General features: G+C 33.0%; 4 protein-coding genes across 4 annotated transcripts in view; 2 read left to right on the forward strand and 2 right to left on the reverse strand.

Moving 5' to 3' along the window:
* Positions 1 to 2059: 2059 nt before the first annotated feature.
* LOC17879028 (protein DETOXIFICATION 51) lies at positions 2060 to 4029 on the reverse strand. Its single transcript, XM_006283448.2, has one exon. The coding sequence runs from the start codon at positions 3834 to 3836 to the stop codon at positions 2235 to 2237; it is 1602 nt and encodes a 533-aa protein (XP_006283510.1). The 5' UTR covers positions 3837 to 4029; the 3' UTR covers positions 2060 to 2234.
* Positions 4030 to 17661: 13632 nt separating this feature from the next.
* On the forward strand, positions 17662 to 20758 carry LOC17880070 (hexokinase-1). Its single transcript, XM_006285196.2, has 7 exons — positions 17662 to 18173; positions 18719 to 18869; positions 18965 to 19147; positions 19231 to 19305; positions 19383 to 19637; positions 19735 to 19865; positions 20030 to 20758. The coding sequence occupies exons 1-7, from the start codon at positions 17902 to 17904 to the stop codon at positions 20451 to 20453; spliced, it is 1491 nt and encodes a 496-aa protein (XP_006285258.1). The 5' UTR covers positions 17662 to 17901; the 3' UTR covers positions 20454 to 20758.
* A 35-nt stretch (positions 20759 to 20793) lies between these two features.
* LOC17878348 (probable 3-hydroxyisobutyrate dehydrogenase-like 1, mitochondrial) lies at positions 20794 to 21953 on the reverse strand. The gene has a single exon (XM_006282857.2). The coding sequence runs from the start codon at positions 21936 to 21938 to the stop codon at positions 20928 to 20930; it is 1011 nt and encodes a 336-aa protein (XP_006282919.1). The 5' UTR covers positions 21939 to 21953; the 3' UTR covers positions 20794 to 20927.
* Positions 21954 to 22263: 310 nt separating this feature from the next.
* The window catches only part of LOC111829287, a 6473-nt gene continuing 5682 nt past the window's right edge, over positions 22264 to 23054 (forward strand). The window contains 2 exon segments of the mRNA XM_023777993.1: positions 22264 to 22344; positions 22458 to 22507. Coding sequence (XP_023633761.1) covers positions 22264 to 22344; positions 22458 to 22507 — 131 coding nt within the window.

The following is a 23054-nucleotide window of genomic DNA, read 5'->3' on the forward strand; positions in this document are numbered from 1 at the left end:
TCAGTTTGCAAAATGTGATCTATATGTATTAGACTATCATGATACATACTTACGTGTGTGTGTGTAATCAATCTATGGTCTTCGCCGAAATTAAAGATTGGTTGGTATGAAATTAGTAAATAGTTGCTGTAAAATTTGTTTGCACTTTATTGAAATTGAATGAGAAATTTAAAAGATTCTTCCACTGTTTTCGAAAATTTTGTCCTCTTTTCCCCAATTTTTTTTTGTTATTATGTTTCAGAGGATAAGTTCAGTACTTCAATAATTGGTACCCAAATTGTCACATAAGATTTTAGTAGTACGAAGTTATTCTGAGAGGAGTCAGTACCATCATTTCTATTTTATATTAGTGTGAATATCAAAATTTATATTTTTAACTCAATGAAAATAATATAAAAACGTTTGTGCATTACCAATGTAAACTTTGGTACTCAGAATTATATACATATATAAAGAACATTATGATGTACAGTAGTAGGTATTATGGATCGCAGCTGTGCATTCTATTTTTATCTAACTTATTATAAATGTGGTGCTAATTATGCCTAAAAATAAAATAAATGGGGATGTAGTACTATTTTAATTAATTATTGCACTGACAAAAATTATGAACTATTGCATTAAATCATTGTATTAAACCTCTCCTGGCACCCCCACTATTAAAGATATTTAAATAAAAGAAGAGAAAATACAATATTTAATGTGATTGAATACTATAATAACACATTAAAATTAATCATAAATACTTTATTTCATTAAAATTAGAAATTATTATAGGATTTGCCATTTTCTTACTCAAAATTTTATATATGTGCCATTTTCACTCAAACTTTTGGATTTATGATTTTTTACTTTTTCTGAAAGTGTATGTCTATGATTTTTTTTTTTTTTGCTAAAATACATACTTTATAACAAATACTAATTAATCTCTAAGAAGTAACCAAAACAAACTCAAAACATAATGTGTAAAATTATAGTATTTTAGATATAAGAAAATAAAAAAAAATCTAAAATGCCACTCAAAAAAGTACTGATCCAGCACTTAACTCTTACAGTTATACTACTTCTTTATACCTATTAATTTCATTATATTTTCATTGTGAAACCACAAACAAATTCGAAAATACAGTACTATATATTTTTATTTATGGTGTTTTATAATAACTTCGTTATATTTTAACAGTGTATAACAACTTCTTACCAAATACACGTCCCTTCCCATATTTCTCCATGGTCATGAAATTGCTATAGTTAAAAAATTTAAAATAATACATATACTGTTATGAAGGAAAAGAAAAAATCTTAGATATGAATTATAAAAAAAAAATAGGAACCATGACCATCGAAATGCAGAATTATAAATGGATAAAACAATTTTAAATTTAGAAAAATATATATATATATATATATAAATGTAGGAAAGAAATGATATGATGAGATGATGCAATACAATGGTCCTTGGGACTTGATATTACATATCTCTCTCTCTCATCTGTGAAACAAAACAGCACTCTCTCTAGATAGATAGTCTCTCTATAGGGAATCCAAAACATTCATTCAGACCTGTCTGAATCTTTGAGACACAAGTTTTTGTTTCCCACAGGGTTGCCACTCTTTTTTCCCATTTTACTCCCTTTCCTATTTTTATCTCCTCTTAACCCATTTTTCTCTTTTTATTCATCACCTTTATTTTTGTTTTCCTTCTATTATTACATTCAACCGAGTGAAAAAATCTTCTCTTCATACAATTATCTAAACTTTACAAAACATATGTTTCAAAACACAAACACAAATATTGAAAATTATTTTCAATTAATAATTTTCTGTCGCTCCAGCTATATATATGGTCCCAACATCTTTTGTCTCAGATTGGGTGTGTAATTAAATGTTTTAGTTGTTACATTTTTATCAATTCATGTGATTACTTTTTTTTTTTTTTTTTGCATTCATGTGAATTTATTCAAGTATTTGGCATATATATGTAAACGGCCAAGATTTTTTTTCCTTTTAAAAAAAACTCATAGATTACTCCATATAAACGGCCAATCATAAAGGCATCGAGAAAAAATAAGGAGATTAAAAAAAATATTGTTAAGTACAATAAAAAAAAAAGAGAAGAAAATGTTAAATTTCTCAAGAAAGACAAAACTTTCTCCTTCTAATGAAAAGAAGATGGGAATAAAAATTATAATTATACGATTTATAATTATAATCTTTTTTGTTCTTAATTAATTTTAATAAAGCACCGTGACGCGAATCAACGGCTCAGCTGCATCATCGCACTCACCGCCGTCCCCTATAGTATTTGCCACCGTCTTTAAAATATCCTTCTCTACAGTCTCCGCGCATGTTAGCGACTGCGCCTTCTTAGCCTGCGCTTCCCAATCCGTTGTCCACACGACGTACATCATAAGACCTGCGCAGCTAATCTGCGCCGCGAGTAGTCCTAACCAAAGCCCATTAAACCCAATCCCGGCCCAAAACCCGAGACCAACTGCCACCGGCATGCCCACCAGATAAAACGCTCCCAGGTTCACGTTCGCCCCCGTCGTCGGCCTTGCTGTTCCTCTCACGACGCCGCATCCCACCGTCTGAGGACAGTTTCCGATCTCGCATAAACCCAATATCGGTAACGCCGCCGCTGTTAGCTGGATAATCTCGTCGTCTCCGGTGAATATCCAACCCCAAGCATTTCTAATGGAGTAGGCAAACGCCGCCGCAGTAATCCCCGTAACCACCGCGAAGACAATAGCTACAGTAGCAGCTAGCTTCGCCGTCTTAGGACGGTTCGCTCCCAGCTCGTTACCTACCCTAGTGGACACAGCGAAGCTCAGTGACGACGGGAAAACGTAAAGAAACGATGTCGTCTGGATCAAAACGCCCATAGCAGCGACGGTCGATCTCGGATTCACGAGCAGACCACAGAGAACGATCATGATCTCGTACCACCACCACTCCAAGCACACGGAGACGCAGCTCGGACCCGCGAGACGAAGCAACGGAGCCCACCCGCGGAAACAATCACGGGTCGGGTCAGTCCACGTAGGCGCGTGAAGACCACTCGCCCAGACGTAGCAAACGAGGAAAGCTACAACGAAGATGTTCGTGATGGAGGAAGCGACGGCAACGCCGGTTAGGCCAAGACGGAGGTAAGAGACCAAAAAGTTAGCGGGGATGTGAAAAAGAGCGCCGGAGAGAGAAGCTAGGGTTACGGGGTGAATGATGCCTTGAGCGCGAAGGTAGATTCTGATAGGGTGAAGAAGAGTGTTGGTGAGGAGATCAGGGAGGGAGAAGATGAGATACGTCTGAGCTAACTTGGCGATGTCGGGGTCTTGGTGAAGGTAAACCGAGATTTTGTCGACGTTCAACCAGAGAACCGAGATCGGTACGCAACAAACCAAGAGGAAAACCACGGTTCGATGAAGGGTAAGGGAGAGGAGTTTGAAGCGGTGAGCACCGAAGGCCTGAGAACAGAGTGGCTCCATACCAAGTGCTAAACCGGATAAAACAGAGTAGCCGGTTATGTTAGCAAAGGCAATGGCGAGAGAACCGGCGGCTAATTCGAGGTCACCTAGTCGACCCAAGAAAAACATTGATACCGCTGAGCGTAGGTAGAGGACTAGAGCCGTCACAGCGATCGGGAAAGCTAGCGTGAAGAGAGTCTTGGCCTCTGTTACAGCCTCTGCCATTAGAGGAGATCCTCTGTTCTCGCAATGCCGGAGACTTCTCTTTGTGGGTTCAAAGCTATTGATCGACAAGAGATCGAGGAAGATTCCGGTTCGAGATTCTTGGCTCTCTGAACCGGTGGTGGTGGTTGTTGTTGATGGGTTACACATGACGGTGGTGATGATGTTGATGATGATGATGTAATAAGAAGAAGAAGAAGAAGAAAGAAGAAAGATTTGATCTTTAAATGGGGAAAGAGAAAGAGTTCTCTCGTGAAGAGCTCTCTGATGATATGAGTCTGTAGAGAGGTTTTAAGAAATGAGAAAAATTTATAAGGAAAGAGAGATATGTTTTATTTTTTTTTTTTTTTTTTTGGTGATGCTTCTCTCATCTCAGAGCTCTCTCTTGCCATCTTAATAAAGGAGTTGGCAGTCTTTTTTTTCCTTCATTTTTTTATTATTTTTTCCTTTAAAAAAATTCATTAAAAAGAATCTAAGCTACCTTTTTCATATATATATATTTTGTATATTTAATTAACTTTTATGGATAATACATTAATAGTAAATTGACAATGTATCCATTTTTTTGGACTGATTTGTCACATAAGATGGAAAAAAATAAACTAAAATCAATTACTTACCCAATATAATTCATTGGTGGACCTTACATAAAGATGTTGTATATGATACGTATTACCAATATACATGTATATACGTCTTAAATCCTAAATTTTATAAAAACTACTAGTTCAAGAAATAAATTTTTTTTTTTTTATAAATGTGGTTGAGAAATCTCTAGAGCATCCAATGATTTGTACAACTTTTAAAACCAAATAAATTTAATTTGTACTAATATTATTGTTGTATTCAAAATTTGCTAGTGTTGGTTCATGTGGTACATTTGGTTTTTGTAAAACATGTTTGAGTATATTTTGGTCAAATGTAAGACTATAAGTAAATTAAGACTGTATGGCATGTATGTTTACTGATCCAAGCTAGTTTTCTATATATAGTTTCATATTGGTATTTTGAACATATAAAAAAAACTAAACAAAAACAAAAAGCTAAGTATGATAGACAATATTGATGGCTATATTGACCATGCATTTTTTATTTTAAGGCAGTTTACTGTAACGTCTAAAAATTATTAGGGTAAGTAGATTTCGATTAAGATACAAACAAGTTCATTACACGTGAAATCTCGAATCTTTTTGAAACAACCATTTGGCACGAAAATGTTGTTTTACATTTTATATTTATCAAGACACTCCTTTAATTTTGAACTTCTTTATAAATGTGTATTATTTTATGCCTTACAATAAATTTCTTTACAAAATTGTTTCATAATATATTGCTCTATAGTTATATCTCCACTAAATGGACACTAAATTTTTAATAGATATATATATATATATATATATATATATATAATTTTATATAAATTTAATAAAATATATTAAAAATATGACTTTAGTAGACATATATATTTTCGAAAATATATATATATATAACGAACTTATAAACCAAACAAAAAAAAAACAAATGTACCACATGAACCAAATCATACTTAGCGTAGCTTCCATTATTTTACCTTAAGCCAAAACGGGTGTGATTTAGAGAGCTATAATTAATATTTATAATTAAAGAGCCAACACTAATATTAATGTTTCGTTTGACTCTCTGCTTTAACATAAGCTTGAAACCATGGTTTACAATTAATTTATCCGTTATTTCATGTTTTGTCTCCATCCGGTGAACAAATTAGATTTAAACAGCAACTTAAGTCCTGGATTTATATAATTTGTGAATTGTTAGTAAACTAAGAAACATGTGTTTTCATTTTCAATGGAGTTCTAATCTCCAGCTATTAATGGCTTTTCTTTGACTAAAGAACCTTCCAACCAAATTATTAAATGAAAATACAGTATATAACTTCTTCATAGACGAATTATAAATACATCTATAGATTGTAGTAATGTTGACAATTGCAAAATGTTATTCTTTATAATTGCAGTTGGGGGTTGCTTATTACATAAATTAATATGATAATTTATGTAAATTAAACATTAATTAAATTTGTGAAAAAGGTTTACAAATACTGCATTATGGTATATATGTCATGTCAATTTGGACACTTTTTTTTTCCTGCAAAGCTGAAATATTAATTAAAATTTGAATTTACAGAGTTTTTATGTAAGTTATCCGTTAACCAGATGTCAATTTCTACATCGTGTGGTCTGCATTCGTCTTTCATAACAATATATATTAGATTATGGGCTTTTTAATTTAAAACAAATACCAAGTATCATAGTAGATAAGCTTTGTAAAAGAATTATGTAACACAGTATATTATTGGTTGGCCGTGTGACCTAGTATAGAATCATTTTGTGGGTTATAAAAGTTTTCCGTCGATAAGATTTGATGCAAAGAGATAAAATAAGTAAGGCTCCTGTGAGCGTTCACGACATAGAGGGGGCCTCGCCCTAGTAAGCCTCTGAATTATTTTTATTTTATAAAAAAAAATATAATTCTCCATTTCTCACCTTCATATCGAAACGTTCCAATAATTGTTTCAAAAAAACAATTCATTTCTGTTCACATATAGTTTCGTCTCTTTTATATACGTTTATATATATTGTGTTTCAATAAATGTAAACCATTTTACACATAATAATAAGGGTAATAATAATCTGTTACTTGTATTAAAATGAGATTAAATATATGAGGCATCAACTAATAAGTAGTCAACTTGCGGTGCTGCAATAGTAAAAAAATGTCTTCCAAAGATTCACGATATAGCTAAATTTATCAATGCAACAATAGTACTATATAGAGCGAATGTATAGAATTGAAAACTTACAATTATATGAAAAAAAAATATTAAAAATACAGTAAAGAAGGAGAAGTGTTTGGTTTGAACTTTGAACGATGGGCCTATATATACGTAAAACCATCATTATTAATTGGTCATGCATTATGGTATATACTTTTTGGTAGGGGACAATTTATATGAAAGGAAGATAACATTCCACCAATCCTTGATCAAAGAATTAATGTTGAAAGTCTGACCTTATAGTACAATATGGTAGAGTATATTGTTTCCCCGTTTTTCATATTCATTATGATGCAGACAATCATCAAAATCAATTAATATTGCAGCAACAACAACAATAATGCCAAAAATATCTAAATTAGTTGATTTGACATGAAAATATAATATATATGAATGGAATTAGTTATAATCATGCAGGATGTGAAAGTAATAATAAAAACTATTGTTCGTGGAAATGGACAATGATGATAGATTTTGTTTGTATTTTAACAAAGAATTGTTTCGATCTTTATCAAAACAGAAAAAATGTTTCGATCAAATCTTAGAAATGTGTACATATATGTATATAAAAAGTAGATATAATCAATGAAAAAGTGGGGATAGAGATATATTATCTTCAAAATATTTTGCATGGATATGAAAACGGTGACGTCGCGAGAGGATGGTCACAGAACAAACGCCAAAATAGACTTTCGATCGAGAAAGGGTTAAATTCACAGCTGGAATTTTGAAAAATCTCTTCTTCTTTTTTTAAAATAAATTTAAACGAAACAATATGTATACCAAGAAAATTATAATAAGAACGAAATAAAGAAATGGACACATAAAAAAGTTACTTATATGAAGGGAGAGAGGTCCCAAATAAGAACAGTGGCTGAGAAAATACAGAAGTGAAACTATTTTGGCTTCCCTTTCAAGAACAGAAGGCTAAAAGGGGACATGTGCCCTCTCTCTCATGCAATTTTTATTTTACATTTTATCCTTTCAAAATCTGTGTCTAGATTTTTCTTTCCAAATGATTAACTTTGATATCCATCTTCTTTTGTTATATATATTATGTGTCATGAGATAAGATTGGCTGGCTTCTTCTTAGACTATAGTGCTTAAATCTATATATGGACCGACTCCTCATAAAATCAAACATTCATATCTTCAATAGCAGTGTTTTCGGATTTCCATCTACTGTTTATAATTTTTTTTTTTCGTTTTGATTTTGTCGTTTTTATCTTCTTTTCTACTAATTAATCACGTTCACAAAATATTATCTTTATTGCTTGTTTGATTTTTTTCCATAGACCAAAAGTAAACAAAACCTATATATAAATAACCAAATAATGTTTCTCCGGAGACTCAAAATATGAGTAAAAAGACTCGAACGTCTGAGTCATTGTCCATTCATTAAAAAAAAAATTAGTAATATATTTATCTTTTTTTTTTACCCGAGGAATATATTTATCTTTTTATCCCAAATATAAAAGATAGCAATTTTTGTAATTTGATACATATATTACGAAGTCTCCATATAAAAAAAAATATATTTTTTCGTTTGAACATATATTAACGGCTATATATATTCAGGACCAAAAGAGTGTATATGGGTAAAGCCGTAAAGGTCCTATAAGTAGACGCAACCAAAACCGTAATATGAACCAAAGTTATATTTTATGTTTCCATTTTTTAGGCCAAGTGACTTAAATTACTGAAATACTGTTCATTAGTAGCATTAATTAGCATAATATGTGGAAATAATTCATTGATGAAAAATTGTCCGTTTGCATCCTTTTGTCTGAAACTCCTGAAACAATACAAGAAACATCTAGAGATATTTTGTTTTTTTCTCTATACGACTGTCACATATTGTTAATTAATCACAATTCACAAAACGCTTTACTTATTTACAGAGAAAAACAACAAGAGTTACTTATTTGTGTCACCATATTATTCTATTTGTATGAGCTTTTTAGCTGGTCATGTAAATCTATGCATGCAGTAATAACTTACAGTTTTTTACCGTACCAAATATCTTACGTAAACAATTTTTTTTTTTTTTTTTATAAGACTGTTGGTAGTATAATTCAAGCGATAAATGAATGGAGGTATTTGCATAAATTAGGGCCAATTCTGACAACTGACGATACTGAACTGACAAGTGACTAATTGTGTCAGCTCTCTCTCTGTCGGGACCACGCACACTCTTCTCAAACTCAGACTTAATACACTTTTCTTTTTTTTTTTTTTTTTTCTTAGCTTTGATGTTTCTATTACGGAGGACGTCCTCTCTCCGTTTTGGTCCCTGTACGGCGCCGTTTCGATTCTCTTTTTTTCCTTTAGGTCCCCACTTTGGGATACATCACATGATGTTCTTCACTCTCATAGCCGTACGATCTTGTATTTTTGTACGAGATCCTACGGTTATCATGATGATGATCCTATATTTTCTATACGAACCACCACAATCTCTCCTTTCTTGGGTCCTCCACGGAGCATTGTTCATAAATGTCGATGTATTTTGGTTTAAAGTATCTTTCGATTCATGTATTTTTACATCATTACGCTTCCTCTTTCTTCTTCTTCTGATTATGATGTCATTTGTTATTAAATTTGTTGTGTTACTTTTACACCTGATTTTTTTTTTTCACTTTTTCGAGTGCGATTTGGATATTTCATTTGACTTTTAAAGCTAAGTTTCTCCCACTATGGCACTATATATAAGACTTTCTTTTTTATTATTTTCTTCCTTATGTGTGTTATATTATTGCTGCGTATTTTATGTGGTAACTGAATATTCTAATATTAAATCATTACTATTATGAAAAAGATGGATTGTTTATATATAAGACCTTTTTCGATTAAATTTTCAACGGGCACTATACCATACATATATTAATTAGGTTGAGATGGATAGATATTGTATCAACTGGTTTGAAAGAGACATGACAATGGGAGAGGAGTTTCATGATTAGTCTTAAGATACAGAAAAAATACAGGTAAACATTATATTCTGTAACTCTGTTGAGAGATTATACCAAGATGGCGATCACGAGATCTACGCAATCAGTGATAATAATATTTTTAGAAATTATTTTTTAAAGTAACTTGTTTTGACGTTACAATAGAACTCATACTAACGATGCGTGAGTCTATAAAATTTAGTCTGCCATGATCAATTTTTGTGGATGCCATGTTCTTTTTCTCTTGGTTCACAGTCAATACGTGATTTACCCTACAATTACCGAAAAGTACTAACATTATCATCTATCGAGATCACTTTGTCTAATACCAAATGGTTTGTTTGTTGCTGATTGATGTATGTGTGATTCCCCATTGTTTACCTTTTCAACCATATACAGGGCATTATATATATTATGATCAGCTCTTTTAAAATACTTTTCAGTCAATGGTGATTTATAAAGAGCTTTACTTGATGACCAATAAATAGTACTAGGCAATGCAATAGATTTTTTAAAAATGTCTCAGTGGTTGGCTTTTTCTTTGATATATAGTAGAAAGGGAAAGGTACTAGTTGTAGAGACAAATTGAAAACTCTACACACAACTACGGATCGAAAAGTTTTTAACACACAAGTGGGGGTGGGGGAACCGGGGAAGTTAATCAAGATATATTTTTATGTACAAGTTATTTTTGTAATTTTTCCTAACTTTGATCTACGGTCATTGCATAACATTTTAGTTACAAATAAAATGCCATTAAATCTCTAAATTACTAAAAAAAATTATATTCATCTACGTATTTTTTTCTGGTCAATATACATATAAATTATCAATATATTTTTTTAAACATTCCTCTATAATTTTCTCATATTGTTTCTTCTGAGACATATTGAGTTTTCGCATATAATTAATTTAAAAAAAATAGAAATATACTTAAGAAAAAATAGATAAATAAAAAATTAGTATTTTGTATAATTCAGCTACAATAATCTTATTCTTTTAGTAAATTAAGTTTACATTTTAATATAGTTCCAGAGTAATATATGTTAGTATTTAACTATGATAGTTATACATATTGTATCACTATATAGTTGATATATATATATATTTAGATAAGTTTGAAACCCGTGTATGGCGCAAGACAAATATCAAATAATTGTATGAACGTATATAGACAAAAAAAAAAAACTCAACACGTTAAAAAATATTCAACCTATTATTTTAAAACCCAATATTACAAAAAGGATAATTCAAAAAATATATTTAAAAAGATGAGAGTGGGAAGAAAATATAAGAAAAAACAAAACAAAAAACAGTAGAATCTCTGTTCAACAAAATTACAAAACTAATTTGACCTCAAGAAATAATATATGCAGTGGTAACAACTTCACTGGCGTAAACCCCTTGGGTTGCCTCACCATCCATATGTATATTTGTGGATATACACACATAGATACGGTATTTTGCTCCCTTTACAGATTAATTTTTGCAACATGCAGCTTTGTATAACAATAATGTACATATGATTAATTTGTGAATACACATAAATAGAGATGGAATTTAAATGATAAAGTAAGTATGTAGTGGATCCTTTTCGATCTCCACAACTATGCATGTGCCCATTATTCCATTTTTAGACACTTATAGTCGTGTTTCGTAGATAACTTAAAATATAACACATCTCAAAACCATATACCTATCTTCTTCCCCACTTTACAAAACATTGTGCAGATGGAACATCACTGTTCACAAGATTTTAAATATGGATTTAAAGGAATATGTAAATTAAGCTTTTTGATATATATTTATTTGTATATGTTTTCATTTATGCACACACGCATATATATATATGCGGGTTGTTTATGTATATATATATGCACCAGATTTGTATATAACGGATGGGCTTCGATTGGAATGATAAGCTTAATTAAGTTCATATGTGTTTTTCATTGTACTTTTGGATCCTTTATATATAACCCATGCTAACTCAACATCTGAAACTACCATGTGAATGCCAAAGTCATATAAAATGCAGAAAGTTATATATTGATGAGTATATTGTACTTCGAGCAACAAGATGCAACCAATACCTGCACGAGAGGGTAAAATATGAATTGATTATAGCTAATATTGAGCAATTATTAGCAATTGAAAATTTAATATGTATAAGTTCGGTCGGCGACGATGGGCATACATTACTGAAAAGATATTGGAAAATGACTCGGCGACACCCGTTTTGGTCTCAACCATCCGAGCAAAACTTTTCCAAATCTGGAAAAGAAAGACAGATTTGAAAAAGGTGGAAATAATTGTATATTAGAAAAATAAAGAAGTATAAAATATATGGTTTTAAAGAAGGAATAATCATAGGAGAACGTAAAATATTCCAAGTTAATAACGAATTAATAATGATTTAATAGTATAGTATTTTTTTCAGTTGGAACTTGACAGATCAGTTAAAGAACTGCACTTTTTAAAAGTACTAGCGTTTAACATTTAACAACATGTGTTTGGTTGGTCGTAAAAGTTGCTTTTTCAATATATACAATTACACAGACATTACGCATATAGACGTGTATATTTTGAATCAGGAATACGTGTTTATACGATCCATTTATACATAAAAGCAGCCTCATTATAGAGATGATAATTTATCAATTAGCTGTGGAAACATGACTACATATAAATTAGATATATATATATATGATCATCGCTGATTCATATGATCAATTAAAGCGATAAACTAATGTGTAGTTATTGTCTATATTAAGTTAACCTGTACGAAAGCTCAAAATCATATTGTATTGTGTATGTAGTAGTATAAGTGATTACATCCAATGAATGAAGAAAATGATTTTTGGAAAATATTGACTTCTTGTCAAGTACTGCTATTTATTTTGTTAAGTGGGGTTTTATCAAAATTTGAAATAAAGGCTGTTTTAGTTACAAAATATTCGTCTTGTTAGGTGGTATCTCATCGTCAAAAATTTAACATTATCGACGTCATACAAATTTGCAGATTCATATATGTATAAATTGGTTTGTAATAGTTAAGTTTTTTAAATTATAGAAACTTATTTATCTGACACATCTTGACTTATAAATTTGATTTGTTATGTATTTTTTTTTTCTCCTATCAACAGTTATGTTAGGCATCTATATGGAAAATGAGATAAGAAACATGAAAAAAATATATTCATTGCCAAATAGTATGGAGTTGGAAAAAATCTAAAACGTAATACGTACGTACATGCTGACCTAACCTATACCAAAAAAACTCGATCAGTTCGACCAATCCAAATGCTTTGTAATGTGATTTAATCTACTCATTACATAATCGGCATTAAATTAGAAATTTATCATTTTTTAAGTACACGGTAAATTCGAATTTTGATGAATCACATCATATAATCAAAAACACAATCACACATTAAACACAACAAATAAGTTAGTCTGTATTTTTATATCAAAAGGTAGAGTATATTGACTATATTCATGAATCATGATCACATTATTATAACATAATGGCATGAAAAAAGAATGATTGACAAAATTGGAAGAAGAGAGAAAAGAAAACAAAGAAAGAAGAACAAATCGAGTCATAAAGCACGTGATGCATGGGGTTTACGTAAAAGTAAAAAGTGAAAAGAAGAAAGAAGAATATATCAATCGAGAACTGTTAATACACGTAAGTGTCCAGCTACTTCCTATTGTACACACACAGCTCATCGTCCACACACGAATCCAACCCAAGCCAAGCCACGATCAACATCAAAAACATTTTTTCGCTGATTGTAGCAATAGAAACTAATTTTGATTTTATTTTACTAAGGTTAATCAACAAAAAAGAAAACTTATAATTACTGTGTATTTTTGCGCACGTTGGAAGCATTTTATCAAAATCTTTAAAACAATAAATTTGACCGTACTACTAAGTTAGTAACGTTCTGAAATTTATTTTTATACATATTGTAGCCAGAAAAGGGGAAAAAACTATTTAATCTTGTTTATTATTTCCGATCTAGATTTGATCATCAAGTTGTGAATCATCTAATGCACACATGCGGACACTGACACAAATATGTATGTAAAATATAAATATGGAAAAACATACATATACACTTTTTATTTTATGCCACCCATATATAGACTTTTTGATAAGGAAAAAGTACATATCATATGATTCCATAAATAGAAGCATTTTAAGGCGAAGAGTTTACATACAAATTATTATAAAACTCTGAAAATAGGAAACCCACACGCTCGGCATCTCACACGTGTGTCACACGCTCTTCTCTTCTGTTCCTTTTAGTGTCACACTAATCAGGCTTTAATTCTTTAAGTACGAATTAATTAATTGGTGCATGAGGACCGCACATGGGCCTTAATACGACATTAGCTGTGCTGTTGTGTTTTGTTTAAGCTTACTAAACTTACCGTTGACTACGTGACACGTGAGGCTAATATCACACGTGTCTTAGTTTTGACGGCTCTAGAGAGTATCGTTTTTTTTGGGGAGATTGTATGATATAATAACTCCTTTTCCTGTTTTTTTTTCTTCAATATTATTCGATTTGGCATTAATCTTTTGCCTTGAATTCGAAAATTTATTTTGCAAAGTATATCTTATTTACAGTTTCTGGTTCAAATTGTGTGATATTAAGCGTGACTAATCCTCAAAATTAACTTAAAATAAAATTTTTATTTTAAATTTTGTAACGTTTTTTCTATCTAATATATTGTACCGTTTTAACTATTTATATATCGTTTGTCGTTACTTACTAACATTTTCATACTTGTGTTGTATATACAGAAATAATTCATTCCTATGGTTTGTATTGACATATATATATATATATATGGAAATATGTTTACTATATATAGTTGATTTTGTTGACGCTATAGAAAATGGTCACGAACATCGAAATTATGGATTTTAGAAAATTGCCACATAAAAACAGAATTCTAACTAGTAAACTTGTGAACCCAAACACACAATGAAACAAGATGTGAAAACAAGGCCAAAAGGTTCGTCCTTTCGGGATTTCTTATTTTTTATCTTTCTCAAAGATGAATCAGCAATGAGTTTTAAAGCCATAAAGTTTGACTCGTTAATGCAATCATACTGAATAAACAACACAATTTATCAATTTGTGGAGGGATGAATCAGTAACAAAAATGTCCCTACCTGTCAATGGGGTTCGTATCATATTTTGCTAAAAACAACTTTAAAGCTTAATTTGACGGTGCTTTAGTGGGAATCGTACGTGGTGCCTCTTCGGTTTTCAGATGAGCAAACATGTAAACTAGCTTCATTTTGTTTGCTTCTAAGTTTATGTTAAATTTACATTATGCAATGCTCTCTCAAATCAGCATGCGTCAATTTTATACTTTGGAATGCTAGTCAAATTCACATATACGTTTGAAAACCATTAGCAGAACAAAAAGAAAGAGCTATGTAGTTATTATATTTTAAATTCAATTAATACGTAACTTTTTATATATATAAAAAGTCTTGCATTAACAGGTTCATTGTACCCGTTTTCATGTTAAACTAACTAGCGGCTCATATCAATCACAATCATAAACGTATATGATTTTTGTTTGGTAAAACTTTTGCTTTATGTTACGTGTATCATGTTTTATGCATTTACAAGTTAATCACGCATCATGTACATGGACGAGTCTAGTAGTCTGGCAACTAAAATGTCGTCTAGTTGGGCTAGTCCTGGAAGAGTCACGAGTTACACAAGCAACGCTAACATGAAGTCCGTAAAGTCAAATGTATCGCTGTTTTCTTCTTACACAGGGATACAGTCAAATGTCCGTAAAATGCTTTTAATACTTTCTTTTGAGAAGACAACGTTTTGTATACGTACGCTTGTAAACGAAAGCCTCTTCAATAGTCTCCGTCATATTTTGTGTGCACAATATGTGATCGTTGTGATGACAACTAAACAGTAAACAGTGTCAATATAATCGATTAAAGTAGACCGTCATTTGAATCTCGTAAGGTCGTAAAATTCGTCCACGATAGAAATAATGCTACGTATGTAGATTGGCAAACCATATATAGTAGTTGTACCAAAATGTTCCTTTTTAATAATATAAAAGATAGTAAAGTTCAACATAAGATTAAAAAAAAAAGTTATGTAATTAACTAAATCAGACATTGATACGAAGATTCGATTACTGTTAATGATGAAAATAAGATTTGGATAAGATTTGGAGGGGTCGATCGATATAATTTAGTGTCCTCTAATTGTTGTTCGATAAGTAATGCTCGACTTTTAAAATCTATATAATTGATTATGGACCAGTACTATATATAAATTTTGAGCTGAAAACGTATATAAAACTCGATTATTGTACATTTAAATTTGTTTTTTTTTTATGGCTTTTTACTAAGTTCGCTTTGGTTTTTATTGAATTGGTGCCCCAACGGAAAGGAAATCATAGAGTACTAGTACTATACATTATGGTTTTGGTAATCTGTCAATTTTTCACTGTCGGAAAAATGCATTTTTAAGATGTCGTAAAATAACGAACATGAGGTAATAAACAAAGACATATTGCGTTACTATTATTTCGTTTGCCCACCTATATTTCGGTCAAAAGCGAACGTGTGGGGGGTAATAAAATACATTTCCTCTAATGTAATGATACATGTTTTTTTTTTATTGTATATAGAATATAGTTAATATTATATGGTATCTAGCTAGGGTATCTAAATATTTTTAGTGATCTTACTTAATCAAAGGTTAATCAAATCAAACAGCATTAGTCAACTAAACTGGGACCACTGGTGAGATGAAATGAATTCTCATGCTCTCAGCTATCTTTTCTTTAGACCTGACAAAAAATACTAGCAATTATGATAATAATATATATTCATAAGTATAATGGAGAGTTGACATGTAAAAGAAAATAAGAATGTTATCTGATGTACTAAGGAATTAGTGCAAAAATATTATAACAGCACAATAAGATTTTTTATAAAATGATAATGGAGAATCTAATGATGCCTAGTTCCCAAACGGACATATTTCAGTACAATAAAATGGTTTATTACACTTTAAAGTAAAATAAACTCTTACAGTTCCGTTTGAAGCAAATTTATAGAAACGTGTAATTCTTAGCTACTTACATTTTTCAACATAACGTGTAAACCTATTAACATGATGATGAAGAAACAGTATGCTCTATGTTATTGTGGGCAATGCATGCATTCAAGTTGAACACTAGGATATAAAACAGTAGAATTAGAAGGAAACAACTACAACGTCAACCGTATCATCATCATCAGTCTATTCGTAATTTGGCTCAGCATGTTCTCGTACGTGAAGTTCAGTCTTAGACATCGTGAATGTATCAAATCAACAAATAATTTAGAAGATGGAAAATATAGTGTAAATCTATTAGACAATTCTGAGTGCCTTTTCAAAGCAAATTTGCTCTATAAATAATGGGCCTCTGGTATCGATTTTAAGTTTTGAAATTTCATAGTTGTCTATTTGAGTGAATGGACCAACTTCGGAAACTTTAAGTCAGGCTTAAGTTTAACAATATGATAACATTATGGACCGGCCCATAAAAAGTCTTGGGATCCAGTAGGCGAAGAACATATAAGGAATTGTATAACTCAGACCAAATTTGAGATTTCAGATGAATGTCATATATTATAAAAACCCATTCCCTTAAGCTCATTGATTTTTTTTTTTTTTTTTTAATTACATATAGGATATCTCAAATTCATTTAAATAATTTCTTTATTTGACTATGTTGATATTGCAACCTTTTCAAAAAACCTTTAAAAGGATTGGGTAATAACTCCAATCCAATATCTGGATAATCCGTATCACATTTGTCTCTAAAAACATTGTTTATCTAACTTTTATCTTAACCAAGCCAAAGCTAAATGTCTTATATTTAAGACACAGTGATACGAATTAATGAATGAGGATCGTTAACCATGTTATCTCCAGTGTTTGACGAAAATAAAAACATGAGGTTCATTGGTTAGATAGAAAAAAAAAAAAAAAAAAAAAAAAAAGAAGAAGAATGTTACAACATGATCTTGTGGTTGGTTAGGTTTCGAGAATGATTGGTGCTACCAGAAACTTAGGTGGATAAAAAGATCAAAAAAGAAAATTAGACAAAAGGGATCATTTCGTAATTCCAACATAATCTATTACCAATTTTTTTTTGTTTTTATTTTCCATACTTTACGGACAAGAACGCTTACGTGGTTTCTACACTGTTTTTTTTTTTTTGACGAACCACCAAGCTCCTCGAGTCGAGCGAGTAGATCGGTGTTAGATCCATCTTAGGTTTCGGAAAATTTTGATTATTTCTTCTTTCTCTGTTTCTTTCTTTCTTGCGATCGGGAAATCGTTAAAAATCCGATTTTTATTTTTTAGATTCGTTTGTTTTTGATTCCCAAATCGGAAAAATGGGTAAAGTAGCTGTTGGAGCGACGGTTGTGTGCACGGCGGCTGTTTGTGCGGTGGCTGTTTTGGTCGTTCGACGACGTATGCAGAGCTCTGGTAAGTGGGGACGTGTTTTGGCGATCCTCAAGGCGTTTGAGGAAGACTGTGCGACTCCGATCTCCAAGCTGAGACAAGTGGCTGATGCTATGACCGTTGAGATGCACGCTGGTCTTGCATCCGACGGTGGCAGCAAACTCAAGATGCTTATCAGCTACGTTGATAATCTTCCTTCTGGGTAAATTGATTTGGATCGAAATTTTCCTTCTTTTTTCATCAATTCATTTTTGCAATGCTACGAACTGATTTGAGATTCAATTTGCATGGTCTCGTCTCTGTGTTTGGATCGTTTGTGGTCTAAATTTGATTTGATTAATTTGATCTACAGTTTCAGTATCTGAGAGAATCTTTTGGAATCTGAGATCATGTCCCACTGAATCATTTTTCTCATCTTCTTATAAGTTTTGTTGTATCACTTATACGGAGTTTGGTTTTGTTTATTTATTTTAGCTCTGTTTTGTTTTCTTCTCTTTAACATTACCTTCATGCATTAAGGCAAAAAACGCCAACTTTGTCATAAGATTAGCCTATGATGAGATCGATTGTGACAACCGATGTATTAATGAGATTGATTGTGTCACATTTCTAGAAGTCATTTTGTGCAGCTTTTGTCGAACATTTGTTGCAGTTGCCTTTTCGTCTTAACCTTGTTAGCGTGATTCGTCTAGTTTCGTGTTGTATAGGTCTAGAGAATTTGTCTAAGCTTGACTTTTGATGTAACAGGGATGAGAAGGGTCTCTTTTATGCATTGGATCTAGGTGGAACAAACTTTCGTGTTATGCGTGTGCTTCTTGGCGGGAAAGAAGAGCGTGTTGCTAAACAAGAGTTTGAAGAAGTTTCGATACCTCCCCATTTGATGACTGGTGGTTCTGATGTCAGTTTCTTGTTTTAAGTCTGTTGTTGTCATGTTATTCTTGGATGATTCTATATATATAACTAGATTTTGTGTTCTTATGATGCATTTTTCAGGAGCTATTCAATTTTATCGCTGAGGCGCTTGCAAAGTTTGTCGCCACAGAATGCGAAGAATTTCGTCTTCCAGAAGGTAGACAGAGGGAACTAGGTTTCACTTTCTCGTTTCCTGTTAAGCAGACATCTTTATCCTCTGGTGCTCTCATCAAATGGACAAAAGGCTTTTCCATCGACGAAGCTGTTAAGCTCGATTCCCTTCAACTATTTTCCTTATTATGATCAGTTTCGCCTTTACCCTGATCTTGGTTTGATCGTTGCAATAGGTTGGACAAGATGTTGTTGGAGCACTTAAGAAGGCCATGGAAAGAGTTAATCTTGACATGCGAGTCGCAGCACTTGTGAGTTATTTATTGCCTTATACTCCTAGTATTTTGGTTTGTTGTATGTTTGTTGATTTGATGTTACTGCTTAACAGGTTAATGATACTGTTGGAACACTAGCCGGAGGTAGATACTATAACCCGGATGTTGCCGCTGCTGTTATTTTAGGTACTGGGACAAACGCAGCCTATGTTGAGCGTGCGACGGCGATCCCCAAATGGCATGGTCCGCTTCCAAAATCAGGAGAAATGGTTATAAATATGGAATGGGGAAACTTCAGGTCCTCACATCTCCCGTTAACAGAGTTTGATCACTCGCTGGATTTTGAGAGCCTGAATCCAGGCGAACAGGTATGAGTTTTTAAACTCGGGGTTGTTGTTACAAATTGCAATACTTACGAGCTGTCACAAGAAATGAGATTTATGTGGATTTGTTGTCATTTTGCAGATTCTTGAGAAAATCATTTCTGGTATGTACTTGGGAGAGATTTTGCGAAGAGTTCTTCTAAAGATGGCTGAAGAAGCTGCTTTCTTTGGCGATACCGTCCCATCGAAGCTGAGAATACCATTTATCATTAGGTACGCTTAACTAGTTTTGGTTTTTGCGCAGTTTATATCCATAAAACTTTGATCCTTTGTGGTATGGGTCTGTGTCTGTCTACAGTTTCATCCTTTGCAGAATTGGTTTGCTCACAGTTTCATCTTTTGCGGAATGAGTTTGTCTAAAGTTGAATCATATGCAGGACTCCTCACATGTCGGCTATACACAATGACACTTCTCCAGACTTGAAAATTGTTGGTAGCAAGATTAAGGATATACTGGAGGTCCCTACAACTTCTCTGAAAATGAGAAAAGTTGTGATCAGTCTCTGCGACATTATAGCTACTCGAGGCGCCCGTCTCTCTGCTGCTGGAATCTACGGTATTCTGAAAAAACTGGGAAGAGATACGAACAAAGAAGAGGAGATGCAGAAATCAGTTGTAGCCATGGATGGGGGGTTGTTTGAGCACTACACTCAGTTTAGTGAGTGCATGGAGAGGTCACTAAAAGAGTTACTTGGAAATGAAGCTTCAGGAAGCATTGAAGTCATTCACTCCAATGATGGATCAGGCATTGGAGCTGCGCTTCTTGCTGCTTCTCACTCTCTGTACCTTGAAGACTCTTAAAACCTTCCCAACGAGCGCCATTTTTCGGTAATTTAACAAAGCTTTTCGCTATCAGATAAAAAAAAAGCCAAAGTGATGGTCTGAGGCGTCATAAGAAGCATTTTATGTTTCCTCTTCTCCCCAAGACTCTCTCGTAGCAAATAAGTTTCCTTGGGAGAAAATATTTGTTTTCATTGTTCTTGAAAAATAAAGGACCAGTTCTTCAGATTCTGGGATTTTATAACCAGATAAATGTTGTAAACACTATAAAATTCAAACCTCACTTCACTGGAGTTCTGAGTATATAAAGGATTCATTTTCCCTCATCACTAAGCACATATCACACGTATATCCAATGAAATATCAAATGTGCACACAAAATTTTATTTCTTTTCTCCAGATCAACATAAAGATCATGTTCTAAGAGTACACAAAAGTTCAAATCTTAATCACCAGATCAACAGACACAAATCAGAAACAGCAACAAACCCTAAATCAAGAGACATTTGGTTGAACAGAGACATTGTTGAGACGCTCAAGAGCCAAGATGAGAGCCTGAGTGCCAAGATCACCTTCACCATGTGCTTTAAGAGACAAGTAAAGCTGTTGAGCAAGAGCTAATCCAGGCAAAGCCAATCCCATCCTCTGACACTCGTTCAAACAAATCCCTAAATCCTTGACAAAGTGATTCACATAGAACCCTGGATCAAAATCCCTCTTCAGAATCCTATCCCCATACAATTCTATAGACTTAGAACCAGCAGCTCCAGTCGAAATCGCTTGAAGAAACTTCTTAACATCAAGTCCAGCTTTATGAGCATAGATCAACCCTTCAACAAGCCCCAACATCGTCGAAGCAATAGTAATCTGATTAGCCAATTTAGCAAATTGACCTTTCCCACTTGTTCCCATGAAGTTCACTTTACCCATTAGAGAAAACAAGGGATCTAAACGTTTCACTGTTGTCTCATCACCTCCGGCGAATATAGAGAGCTTCGCATTCTTAGCTCCTAAATCGCCACCTGAGACAGGGGCGTCTATTGAGAAACAACTCTTAAAGGAAGCAGCTTTAGCTATCTCCTCAGCTAAAGAAGGCTCAGAGGTAGTCATGTCGACGAGGACGCCTCCTTGACGGAGACCGGATAAAGCACCGGACTTTGGATCGAGGAGGACGTGACGGACATCGGAAGGGTAACCAACGATGGTGAAAACGACGTCGGATTGAGCAGCGACTGAGTTTGGTGAGTCCGCGACCTTAGCACCCATGTCGAGGAGAGCTTGAGCCTTTGAGATTGTTCGGTTGAAGACTGTGACGGTGTACCCTGCTTTGATCAAGTGTCCGCACATTGATCTGCCCATGACTCCGGTTCCGATCCATCCGATTTTGGTGTTTGATGGGGAGATTGGATCGGAGGAGATTGCTGATGAAGCCATTGAGCGACGGAGGAAGAAGGAGGAGACAACGGAAGGAGAAAGAGATCGACGGAGGAGTGGTGGCAGTGGCATTGTTCCTGTGGTGGTCAATGGATTTTACTACTTATCAAACGCAGTGGTATTAGACCGTAATTTTGTGTCTATTCTGAGGAGTTTTTCGTCAAGTTCTGGATTTTTTTTCCTTGTTTTGCCATTATTGTAACGACGTCGTTTTATATAATGTACTTAAAATTGATTGGTTCCGTTAAACTTGGTTAGTTAAGGACTAAAGCGTGCAAGTTAGTGATTTAACAAGGCAAGCATGAGCGAATGATAAACGTTATAACCTTTTTTTAATGTTTTGTTAAAAGAAGATATTGTTCAACAGAAATTGAAAAGAGAAAAGAAAGATATGAATATGAATTGGGTTTGGGATTGGGATTTGATGCAGTATTTGGATTTGGAATGGGGTTTATGGATCATCGTAGTTGTTCTCTCTGTCTCTGTTGTCTTGAGATGTTTGTGGCTTCTCGGAAACTGTCCTAAAACACAACCTCAACGTTGTAAGAATATTTCTCTATACAACACATTTGTCATGATCTATGCTTTCAGCGGCTTTATTTTTATAAGATATATCCAATGCTCATAGTTGTTGTAAATTTGTATGAATCGTCATCCAAATTAAAGCAGTGGAACAACCCCAAGAATTTACTCACTCAGAAGTGGTCGTCATTGGTAATTCAGTCGAGGAGCTTACAAGGAGAAGTATAGAAATAGGCGAGTCTCCGGGAAACGAGATATCGGTGGCGGTGAAGACTCATGCGGTTGCGAAGGTAAATCATTTTGTTAGGAAGGTGAAGCCAAAAAAGTTTTGGTGTTTCTGTTGACAACGACTCTTACCATATGTCATATAAAAATAATGGAACAATATACTAGCTAATAACATATATCTCATATACAGGCCTGATCATATATGGTCGAATGATTAAAACGCTTAAATTGACTAAATATAATCATATCTATATAAAAGTAAGGTTCCACTTTCTCCTTATCGGTGGAAAAATATTAAAGAATTTAATTTTTTTTTTTAAATAAATAAATAAATGTTTATGACAATCATTCAATAGAAAATTTAATTACACTATAAGTTATAATCAAATGGCAAAGAAAATGAAAGAACTTAATCATATATCATTCAACAAAATAAAT

The sequence above is a fragment of the Capsella rubella genome, unplaced genomic scaffold (assembly GCF_000375325.1).
Source record: "Capsella rubella cultivar Monte Gargano unplaced genomic scaffold, Caprub1_0 scaffold_7, whole genome shotgun sequence".
Taxonomy (NCBI): Eukaryota; Viridiplantae; Streptophyta; class Magnoliopsida; order Brassicales; family Brassicaceae; genus Capsella; species Capsella rubella.

What these genes read in the sequence shown, in the direction of transcription:
- LOC17879028 (XM_006283448.2), bottom strand. Translation starts at nt 3,836, where the DNA reads ATGTGTAACCCATCAACAACAACCACCACCACCGGTTCAGAGAGCCAA.
- LOC17880070 (XM_006285196.2), top strand. Translation starts at nt 17,902, where the DNA reads ATGGGTAAAGTAGCTGTTGGAGCGACGGTTGTGTGCACGGCGGCTGTT. An exon ending in ACATGCGAGTCGCAGCACTT is followed by an intron (nt 19,306 to 19,382) that starts GTGAGTTATTTA and finishes ACTGCTTAACAG; the next exon opens with GTTAATGATACTGTTGGAAC. An exon ending in AGAATACCATTTATCATTAG is followed by an intron (nt 19,866 to 20,029) that starts GTACGCTTAACT and finishes AATCATATGCAG; the next exon opens with GACTCCTCACATGTCGGCTA.
- LOC17878348 (XM_006282857.2), bottom strand. Translation starts at nt 21,938, where the DNA reads ATGCCACTGCCACCACTCCTCCGTCGATCTCTTTCTCCTTCCGTTGTC.